The sequence below is a fragment of the Botrytis byssoidea genome (genome assembly GCF_014898295.1).
Source record: "Botrytis byssoidea strain MUCL 94 chromosome Unknown BBYS_013, whole genome shotgun sequence".
NCBI lineage: Eukaryota > Fungi > Ascomycota > Leotiomycetes > Helotiales > Sclerotiniaceae > Botrytis > Botrytis byssoidea.
The window spans coordinates 36255-48276 of record NW_024065854.1 but is presented as its reverse complement, the minus strand read 5'-3'; the positions used below and the strand labels follow the sequence as shown (position 1 = coordinate 48276).

General features: G+C 43.2%; 2 protein-coding genes across 2 annotated transcripts; one reads left to right on the top strand and one right to left on the bottom strand.

The window, feature by feature from the left end:
• Positions 1-5767: 5767 nt before the first annotated feature.
• Positions 5768-8958, bottom strand: EAE97_006803 (uncharacterized protein; the record flags this gene model as incomplete). Its single annotated transcript, XM_038877316.1, has 2 exons — positions 5768-5779; positions 5839-8958. The coding sequence occupies 2 exons, from the start codon at positions 8956-8958 to the stop codon at positions 5768-5770; spliced, it is 3132 nt and encodes a 1043-aa protein (XP_038731506.1).
• A 1629-nt stretch (positions 8959-10587) lies between these two features.
• Positions 10588-11050, top strand: EAE97_006802 (uncharacterized protein; the record flags this gene model as incomplete). Its single annotated transcript, XM_038877315.1, has 3 exons — positions 10588-10701; positions 10835-10893; positions 10993-11050. The coding sequence occupies 3 exons, from the start codon at positions 10588-10590 to the stop codon at positions 11048-11050; spliced, it is 231 nt and encodes a 76-aa protein (XP_038731505.1).
• Positions 11051-12022: the final 972 nt, after the last annotated feature.

Below are 12022 nucleotides of genomic sequence, written 5' to 3'. Positions count from 1 at the left end.
TACTAACCGTGAAAATGAAATGTAACGCTATAAACCGCCTCCGATGCGTATCTCTCGTGGCATTCCATTGCTGGAATATGAGGTTAATTACATTGCAGCAAGAATACAGTCGTGTTACGAAGAACTGCAGCAGGAAGATTTAATGCAAAAATCTAATATCACGAGGACATCAATCAAATTCTACGAAATGCTTCTCAGAATTTCCACATGCAACCTAAATTCTTTGGCTAATAAAGTTGGGTTCCATCGAAGATCCAGATTTAGTCTGGTGTTTCTTGAATTTCGATCTTGGGATTCAAAACGAAATGTTGAGTCTTGGGTGATCAAGAAGCATACCTGTTTCAAGAAAGTCGACAAAGATAGTATTGTATCTGCAGATCACCGATCATAATCTAATTCTCGGAGGGGTTTCTTTCTCTTATCGCAGGTCCGCTAATTATCACTCAAACCCTAGAATTGGCGAAGAAGGTTGCCCCAGCTTGTATGGATAGCGTATTCCAAATGGGAAATCAATCCCTCCATCCTTCACAATTTCCCTGATTACTTGTCCATCATAGATATGCATTCTTTCTTTGTCCTTGTCTACCGAAGTTGGTGTTTCGTGGCCATTGGAAATCGATCGTCTAATTCCTTCCTCCATTTTTGAGTACCAGCTCAAAACATTCATTCCACAATATTGTTTGGTGTCTCATGCCTGCTGGCTTATTTGAGACTCAATACTTCCACTCCAATCAATTATGAGGCCTGGACAATGTTGTTTGGGCGAAGTTGACTGGATTCTGTAGTCTATGAAGTGAACACTCTTTTATATTCGCCTATTCAAAGAAACATCAGAAGCTCAGGATAGATATCATATTTGTCAGAAGTATTTGACAACTGATCAACCTAACGTTCGTGGGGGTTCGATGACATTTTCGAAGCTTTCTCCGCGCAGTACACAGAGAAATGGGATAGTTACGTGCAACTTGGAACTGTCACCATCCAATTCACGTGATGAAGTGTCACCCTATTGGCCTTCTATCTTTTTGCAGTAACTATCATCCAGAGCCCTATATCATTGGCATCAGCAGACGGCCATACTGGAAAATTATGGGAAGGTTTGCCCGGCCATGAGAGCATGAATTTTTCTGATCATTCAACTCGAGATGCCTCGATGCCGGTTTTCACAAATAAACGGGCTACACACAGTGGTTCGTGATACGTCTGACCAGATACGAGCATCCAATAGATGTCATCAGATCCTTCCTATCTCAGCTATTATTGAACTTGGAACTTGTATTATCCTCAGAGATTTTTATCGTTGGGTTTGAGTCTACCCTTTTCCTTTTCATGTCGTCGCATCGAATTTCCTTCCCTTGACGCGCCCAACGCGGATAATAAACGACCGAACCCTTCTCCCCAACACCATAATAATCCCCGGCCATGCATGTGTGATCCGGCTTCCGGGATTTATGACAGACCCTGCAGAAATTTGCTACGTCCGAGAATCATGCGTTGGAGTTACACCCATGACGAGCTGTCTCTTCGTGCAGCGCGAGATATTTCGCGGCTTTTTATCATTTTTTGGCCCCCAGTGATGTGATGAGCGTATCACGAAGATAGAGTGAGAATATATAAAAGAACGGGAAGCGGTACTAGCATTGCAAAGAGTAGATTGTTCCGTTACACCTGCAAGAATTAATATGTCGATAGCGATAATCAAGCCCCAAGAGCTAGCTTTCGGGCAGTGTTGGTAGTTTCAATGAAATGAGCATTTGAAATGACAACGAAATTAAGCATCAAGTCAGGTGACTACTTAGAACGCATAGCTGGCTGATTGGTTGTCAAGCTTTTCAAACCGTTTATTGATCAAGGATGCTGAATTGTGGCTAAAAAGCGGTGATGCAGTTGGCTCTAATATAAAACTATGTTGTCCACTTCGAGGACGCCCGCCTCGAAGCGCTGCAATCAGCAAATTCAATCGCGGCTCGTCATGCAGCGACCACGACATCAATGCACTCACCGACATGAAACAAAATACGATATGACTGCTATGCTAAGAATTTTCGTTCATCCGATCTCATTCCAAGTATTGTTGCATCGAGGCCACTTGACAAGTAACTGAATAACCGATAGAGAATTAATATGCAGGGCATACAAAGCTGCTTTCTCATTTATCTTCAATGGGCAATCATCCCTCCACCAAGTAAGAATCCTATCACATATTATTCATCGGAAGTTGTACATATGCATCTCACATCTCCCTGTGTATAAATGCATCTGTGCAATCGAATGCCAACCCAGTACTCACGCACTATATCTATCTGACGGTGTCACAAACATGTTATATGCACCCATTAAAGAAATGAGATATAACACGGAGTGATAACACAAAGAATATTACTATACTAGTATACCACAACACTGCATGTAGATCTAATATACGGTTCTACTTCCACTGGTACGGAAAGTCTGCTGTCTCACATAAGAAACGGCATTGACGCCTGTATATGCAGGGTCGGAACTCTGATCTCGGAGCGTACCGGATGGAATAATATGAGGTGGAATGAGGTGAGATGGGTAAGATATGGGGTCGGATCGGAAGAAGTAGGAAAATATAGGAGGAGGAAGAAAAGAGTCAAGTGGAGAGGCAAGGTAAAGGGGGACGGACTTTCTTGATGGAGGAAGAGTGAGTTGATGAAATGGTATATACAGATTGTGTGGGTTTGTTATGCTAGTGATGATGCTGATGCATATCTGTAATGAGAATGCAATGTTCTTGCCTTTCTACCAATGACATGGTCTTGGGTTGTAGATATATGTAGAATGAATGTATAGCTCCTCGGAAGTGGATAGGATAATCCAGATTACATGCTTCGATGGATATCTGTGAGGGTAAACCAAGGTAAAATCTAAAATTTAAGCAAACGTAGTTGATGCGCATACATCAAAACTGCACATCAATAGATCAACGAAATAGAGTTTGGAATAGGTGTTTGTCTAATGTGCGATGTAGTATGTGTCATACTACATATCATCCAGTTCCTTTTCCATATATACCTAACAAACTCACTCGCCGCTCAGAAATTTTATACAAACTCACGTCATCAACAACCACCTTCGTTCTTTCCGTATAGCAAGACAGATAAATATTCAAACACCTATATCCAAACACCTCTAATACTTATCTTATCCTCTCTAAACTTCATACCACAATTGACATGCACCTTCTCAATCTATAAAATCCACCATCCCATGTAATTCGTTCATCCCGTACATTACATCTCATTGCCCAAGACAAGAATACTCAAACCCCCATTGTTTCTCCCCTGCTCTCCATATACGAAGATACACATTTCTCAGCATGTAAACGAGTATCAATCAATCAATCCCTCATCTTTCATTTCTAGCTTCTTCCGCGAACTTTCGATCCGAATTCATCTCTTGAAAACAAGTCAAAGTGCATGGCGCTTATATATTTCTCATTTTATTCTATCCTACTCCAATCTGATTCATATCCCTACCTACTTCATTATCATACAATCCAATCCAATCATCCAATCATCTAGCCAAAAATCAACTCAAAAAGCTTTCAGCTGAAATATCACAAGTAATCAATCTATGTACACTCTCTTCTACATCATCTCTTCCTACCATTCCATCTCACCATCTCGCCAACTCCCATCCCATACACCCAAACCCGCAATCCCACAATTGAACATCTACATATATCCACCCTAACCAACCAACCCCCCCCCAAAACATCTATCTTCACATAGCAAATATATTCCACATCATCTCGTTCCATGCACACTCACCCACTAGCCCATTCTATCCCATCCCATCCCATACTCCCCCCAAAGCTCCCCTCATCTTGTAATCATATTTCCCCAAAGCAACCTAAACCACTTCCCCAATACTAACAAACTCATCCATCCTATTTTATAACAAAGGATATACTATGATCAACAATCCACGCCACTTGGGTACACACAACAAAAACACAAAGTACCTAGTGAGAGAAAAACTTTGAGTCTGAAATAGCAGGTAAGTATGCACTATGAATCATCCATCATACATGTTCCGAACGAACGATGAAAAGTATTAAAGTACAACAATAAGACGTACTTACGAAATGAATATGAAAATTCACACCTCATACATCATTGTAATCCACACACGATCATTCAAACCCCTATAACACATACAAAATCACATGCTCACATCCCAGACGACTCTTAGGGTCTGAAAACCCATGAAACTTAACAAAACAAATTCCTATTGACTCATATATACATATTCCATTCCATCCCATCGCTGCTTCTTCTCTTCCCTATTCGTAAATGCGTATCTGGGTAATGTCTCCATATCAAAACACCCGCTAGACCTCGAGAAAATATTCTCCATTTTCCCTCTTAACGTCTGGGTCATTGACCCAACAAGCAAGGTAAGAAATCAAAAGAATCACCAAAGTCAACGCTTTGCCCCGATCTGGAGCTAGATGCCACCAAACCAAGCTACGTGTTATACCCAAAACCGGCACCTGAAAGCCCGAGTAAAGAGCCAAAAGAGGCATTCGATACTATCTGTTCATAAAAGAACAACCAATCGACACGACAAAGAAAACTAAACAAAATTCAAAAACGCCATCCCTTATGCTTGTGGCCAAGCTCCAAGTTCCCATTCCCAAAAAGAAAAGAATCACCGCTGCTATGCAGGATCGTGTATGCTAGAGTACGCTAATCATCTCGCGGATGGGATATCTATAAGAACGCCTACTCTTTCCCTAATACATTAGCTAGACATATGCCGTGCATCAATTCGTATAACGTTAATGCCCAGATCCACGCCCACGCCCATACCCAATCCCAATGCCAAGTCTGGCCAAACCCATTTCAAATCGATGAAAGCGACAAAGACCCAAGTTGTCCCGTTGCTCCCAACACCGCATTAAAAAATGAAATTAACCCGTCTCCTTTCATATAATCATCATGTGCTTATGCAATGAAATAAAAACTTTTTAAGTTCAAATATATACTCCGTACGTGGGCATGCTTGCCCAATTGAATGGAATCGAAATAACTGATTTTTTTTTTCAGATACTCACTCTATATCTGAATGATATGTTACTTCAAGTAACATGCCCCATCAACTGGAGATTGGTGGGTGAGGGAAACTTCGTACGAAACCGGCCTCTGTCAACGTTTCACCGGCTTTGAGCCCATGATTTATTCCAATCTGACTTGTTCCATGTCGATTGGTTCCGATTTGAGTTGTTCCAATCTGATTAGCTCCTCTCTCGTTTGTTCCATTTTGATCAACAGGCTGTGCAATGGATTGATTGACTGTGCTTGCGACAGGTGGCGTGGTACCACTAATTTTGTTGTTTCCTGAAACAGCGGTTTGTGGTGGCGGATTTGAGGGATTAAATGGCACAGAAGAGGATGAGGCTGTAGTTGTTCTGGAAGGGGTAGGGGCAGATCCTGAATTACTTCTTTGCAGGACTGGTGTCATCAATGGTGGTCTGGGTACAGAAGAGTTACTGGATTGATTTTGATGGGTTCCAAAGAACGATGGTCGCATGATCGTTTGTTTTGGAAGGTCTGCTCCAATAGGCTTTCCAGGTTGCTGAGGTATGTTGCCTTGAGGTTTGTTCTGATTGATCGGCGGCTGGGGAATCTGTTGCGGTACAGCAGGCTGTGGTTGAGCATGATTTTGGTTGGCAGGAGGTGCACGAGGAACAGGGGGCAACTTAAGAATATTTAGAACACCATTGATGAGTTTCATCTCATGTTCGGTACTATCAAGAGAACGATCTTCTTCGGTGCCATCATAGACTCGATTTATGGCCTTGTCAACAATTGCCTCAGCATCATTTGGAGCTCGTTTACGGATCAAGTTGGCAACATGGTTACGATATGCGGTTATGGCAGCGACCAGGTTAGGAGGTATGACCCTTTTTTGAGGAGTCGCGACTGGTACAGCTCCATGCGTAACTTGTGGTGCAGCATGAGCAGCAGTCTGGGTTTGGTGGCCAGTTGGTGGTTGTAGTTGCTGTGACTGCACTGGTGCTTGGTTCGTTTTCGGTGGCTGCGGTGGTTGATAGTGAGACTGCTGAGGCTGTGGATATGGTTGTTGATGCTGTGGATGTTGTTGATTTGGATTCTGCTGCTGTTGGGCCTGTTGATGTGGATGCTGTTGGTGTTGAGGCTGTTGGTGTTGAGGCTGTTGGTGTTGAGGCTGTTGGTGTTGAGGCTGTTGGTGTTGAGGTTGTTGTTGTTGAGGCTGTTGTTGTTGAGGCTGTTGTTGTTGAGGCTGTTGTTGCGAAGTTTGCTGTAGATTTTGCTGTTGAGTGCCTTGAGATTGTGTTCCAGCGGCAGGTGGCTTCGGAGCATAAGGGGAACTATAAGAAGCAGGCGCAGAAGGTACCAATTGAGGTGCCATTGGAGGGATAAAAGGTGGCTGAATACCTTGAGGTGGATGGTAACCCTGAGGGGGATAAGGAGAATAGTGAGGATTTGGGCCCATGTAGGGCTGGCCTGGTTGGTATTGTTGATACTCCCCTTGTGCATGTGGGTTCATCTGATTATGACATAAATTGGGATTCAACATATATCCAGGCGGAGGTTGACCGTAACCAGAAACTGATGGGCCAGCTTGATATATTGGTTGATTTCCACCTGCGACTGGAGGTGAAGGTGCTCTCTTCTTCTTCTCCTTTAGATAACTGGAACCGGGCTTCAGAGTCCAAGCCCAGCCTTTACCGGCACGTTTAGTACGTTCAAAGCAATCATGCTGTCCTAAATTGTGCCTCACACTGCTTTGCCACCCCTTTGATTCTTGAAAGGCGTAATACGGATACTGGACCTCCATCTCGTTATAGATTTGTGGAAGACACAAAGGTTGCTCTGCTTCTTTTAGAAGCTCAAAAATGACCTGAAGATAATTCTTTGGTGGCCTTGAAAGTTGATCCGCAGTGTAGTCCTCCCTTTTGTGTGTAACTTCTTTCAAAACATAAGCGACCTTTCTGGAGCTTCCGTTTTTGGCTTGTATGCAATTGCCATCATCATCAAATCTGTCCTCATCAGCCTCCTCAGGGGTCTTGGGGCCTGATTGTCTCTTGGTATATTTGCGTTTTTGTCGTGGCGGTCCTTCTTCAGTAACATCTGGTCGTGGATGCTTTCTTGGTCGACCAACTTTGTTCTTACCAGGTACAGTTTTTGAGGCTGTTGCTTGATTTTGTTCTTCAACCCTCTGCTCTTCTTGCGCCCGTTCTTCTTCTTGAATTCTCTCTCTTTCCAGGGCTTCCTTCTTAGCAATTTGTTGTTCCCGTTTGGACATCACACCATTCTTAGGCGGGCGTCCTGGCCCACGTTTCTTTGTAGGCTGTGGGCTACTGTCCGTTAAGTTGTCAACAGGGGATTCTGCTTCCTCGGCGTCTTGTTCTTCGTCAATTGCTACTCCTAAGGGGTACAAAGGATCGAGATCCTCTGCTCTGTCCACTTCGTTATCAGGAATTTCGTCCACGGCAAAATCGTTCTCATATTCTGAAGAGCATTCGCTGTCGGTAGACCTCTGATCACCAGCTCGTGGTGCATCATCAAAACTAAGACTCATTTCTTTCCCTCCTTCCGAATAAGTTGTTGTCGCAGTAGCCGTTGCTTCTTCTTCAGGTTCTTCTTGATACTGGAACCCTGTGTCATCGATTACGACATCTGGTAACAGAAATCTAAAGAAAACAAAGCCCATTTGCAATTTGCTACCACTTACTAATGGTGCTATCTGCTTAGGCTCGAAGTATATGTCGTCCACGAAACCTCCATTTCTACCAAGGAATTCTACTTTGAAACTATCTTGATGGTCATCATAGAATATTTTAACGTGTTCTCTGGATATTGCTTTGAAGCCCGCTACACCTTTGTTGAATGGAGGATGTACATGGAGGACAGGACAACTATGCGGATCGGGGTTTTGAAGTGACATGTTTCCATTCGCAGGAGGAAAAAGTGATCCAGCACTAGCACTGTTTCCGCTGATAGATCTTGAGCCCTTACTCTTTTTTCCCTTGCGACTTCGCCTGTCTGCCAATTTTACCCAAGGATCCATGATACCACCAGTATGACTTTCGATCTGCATGGTTGGTTTAAACGAGGAGAATTCTGATGTATTCATTGCCTCATGTTCCTTCTCATATCTTCTCATATTGTTATACCCATTTTGATCACGACCTATGATCAATTCATGTGTAGTCATATAAAAGTCCGAATCATCAAAAGCTAGCTTTGCATAACCATCCAACTGCACTCCCGGGTCTATCAAAGGTTGTCGATTATAAAAGTCCGGATTGGGCGCGACGTTTGGAAAGTCCATAGTCTGACCATAGGCCCATACATTGCCATCCAAATTCATATCCGCTCCATATATATTCGCAGGATCTACAAGTGCATTTGTCGTGTTATAAGGAGGAAATGAGGCAAGGGGTCCAATATTTGACGATTGTAGTTGTTCCTGAGTGGGTTGCCCTGCTGATTCTGGACCGAGTTGTCCAAAAATCTCGGGGTTGGTCTCGTTGGCCTCTTTTTCATGCGACTCCCGTTTAATTGTCGCATTGTCCATCGCCATTGCGGAATCGATTGGCACTTTGGGCTGTGCGGAAGCATTGTTCTCAGTATGTTTTTCTGATCCTGTATTTCCCATTTCGTTCGTAGTGTTGAGTGCCTCTTCAGGAGTGCTTGAAGTCTTGATCTCGGGAAGGAGACTTGTCGATGGTTGGGCTGAATTCGAAGGAAGAGCTGTATCCATTGCAGCGGCAACAGACTTGTCTTGTTCTGCAAAGACGGGACTGTTATTATCGTGAGAGGGTTTGGGGTATGCGAACAGTTCGGTACGATCAGCGTCGAAGTGATGAATGCCTGAAGACATTAATGCAACGGGCGCGACAGGTTGAGGAATGGCCTCTGCCATCTGTGATGAAGTCATCGCTGCCAAAAACAACTCGTTCACCTTCTTAATGTGAAGTGTGAAAGCGATATGTCATGCAGGTGGTGTGTTGTTGCGGTATGGTTGCGAATGGTTCGCAGGTTGCGAGGGTTGCGAAGATGTCGGTTTTCGACGTCAGAATTGATGCGGAAAGGAAGGAAGGGAGTACATCGGGATTTATTTTTCGATAGAGGGTCCGGATAAGATCACGTGATTATATTGATTAGGTAAAGTTTATCGAATGGCGTTACTTGATTAGCTGTAGGGGAAAGTTAATGTCCTTTCTACCTGTCTAGTGGGTGGGTATTTATCAAATTTACAAGTTATCGAGGTCCAGCGAAGCAGTATCTAACCCGTACCCAGTCGGTATCGGTATCAGTTATCAAGAATATCTCTTCGATTTTCCCTCGAACCATTTCACTCACACTCCACTTTTGGAGAAGGAAGAGAATGTACCGTGTACACATACATACGAGTACCTTCGTCCTCCGCTCCGTTTACTCGACTCACTCTCACTTTCTCTGCTGGTCATGCATGAGCAACCGGATGAATGGCTACAGACGTTTCTAACTTCCCACCTATTCCGTAGTAGATGACTCCAAGTTTCATTCCATATGCCTACTAGATACCAGTTACCCAGAGTCCTCGAGGGGATATCAATCTAACTACCAGGGAAAGTAGATGGTCATCAACTCTTATTCATCTCTTAGGTGTCCCCCGGCCTTGGAATTGCATACTGTGGACTACGTACTATCTAGATCGTCACGCTTTTCTAGGTAATAGTAACCTTTCTTCAAAAATATCCATTCACAATTGACGGGAAGTCTAACCTATCATCACATTCATATTGAAAACCCCCATCTACCTACTGTGTACACTTCTCTCGCTTCTCCATACTCCAGCACAGAAAAAAAGAAAGGTAAATCCTCTTATTAACCTTGAAACATATCCCCAGATAAAACACCTTCATCCCCAGACATTCAGACGAAATAGATGAATCAGACCGATCTAATGCCCTGTGCTCTCCTCGACCAATGGAAAGCCTTCCGAATTGATACCGGTAGATGTAAAACATTATAGTCTACTGGCAGATCACTACGTCAGTATGAACAGCTAATAATGAATTTAGTAGTTAATGTAATTCACCAAACCTCTCTTTGATCTAAGCAACTATACCAGTGATACCACACTACTTACTTTCTTGGCACCTACGAATGAATACCTAGTAGGCAGGTAAATGCCATGAATTTTTACTTTCATCAAGCTTTGCAAGTGTCTCTGAGCTCTAATAGCCAAGATATTCAATCTTCCTTCAGCTATACCTAGTAAGTACTAATAACATACATAGTATCCATCTAGTCAATGCAAATCTGATCATCTTTCTTTCCCATCTTCTCATCCATTCTTTTCATCTCATCTCATCTCTTCCTGCAAATTGATGACACTCCATGGAATTCTGCACGATTCCCATCTCCTTTCATCCATATTAGATAATACCCATCAATTGATCCATTCCCCCGAATTAGAACCGCCTTCAAGTTTCACATTTTAGTTCAAGTTTGTTATCGCACCTCATCCTATCGCTTTCCTTCCCTCCAATTCCTGATCGAAGCTCGACCCAGCCCAAAAATGTGCGACTTCGGAATTCCATTTGTCTGTATCCAATGTGGTACTGATCAAAACCCATGTCATGTTAAGATAGTCGGTCCCACACTTGGATTTGGAGTTGGAGTACTCAGCGCTGTGAGTATCACCAATCCCTTCCCCCTCCCCTTCCTCATTCCGCACTAGCGACGGTTTTATGAGCTACAAGTCTCCCAGATACAGCCAGCCCCGCAATCACTCCAAGTTCGCTTCCAACTGACAAATAAAATAGCTAGTATGTTGGCCAGCCTCGCTCTTCGTCGGCTGCTGCGCGACGGAAGTGGGTAAAAAGTAGGTACTCAGCTTTTGCTTCTCCCTCTTCCTATCTATCACTCATCCATCACAAGCCAATGTCGGAGTTATGACAACTAACGATAGTGCACAAATCAGAATGTTAGGAGCACCTGTGGATATCAATGGACAGGTCTCAAACGCGATACCGTTTTAAATGTGAATATTTGCATTCGGAGACAGCTACAGCGCGTCACTGTGATGAAGTAAAGTTAGGATTTGGATAGGTGTGCATGGGAGAAGAATATTACAACGATACCTGCGAAGATGGGCGGTGGAGAAGAATGTAATTGGGCGAATGATCTGATCTGATCTGGTATGGCATGATGCGTATATATAATGAGTGTGCGAGCCTTTACAGGCAGTGAGATGGAAACATATAATGAATCGAAAATTGAAATTGCACTCCAATAACGCGCCTAAAATGCATTCTAAGAATGCCTCAAATGCCCTCACCCAAAAACCCATAGTGTCATAGAATCACCCTTCATCTTCCCACGCGTCATGCTCTCCATTGTCTGAATAATGACGCGTATACAGAACCAGACAAGAAATAGCACAGCATAGTTGAGACTACAATCAATCCCCTATGTCATTTCCTATATGCCACCAATTACAAAAACATCTAGCCATTTCTTCTCTGCGATCTACAACTCACTTACCATAACATATCTGCCCCGTAATCATATTACTTCAAACCATCCCTAGCTTTCCCCAACACACAATATATCTAATGATCTTCACCTTACTCTTTCATTACACATTTCCACATCTGCAGACACCCAACATCCAACTTCCGCCCACCCATCCAGTTTTTTTCTCCTAGCACAAGAACAAACTCAGCATATTGCAAAATCCGAAATTAGATTATGAAGTATGTATTGTGCGGGCCTCTGGTAGCGAAAGAAAGAAAGAAAGCGAGTAGCGATTATCTTACATTAGGTATGGAGGTAGACATCCAGTATCCAATATCCAGTATCCAATATCCAGTATCCAATCTCCAATCTCAACTCCTCATCTTTCTCCCCATGAAGAATCCTCCAAGAAAACCAAACCAGTGCATGATCTACAAAGTACTTTTCTACCTCCTATATACTATATAAAAATACCTAGCTAAGTAGACGGACGA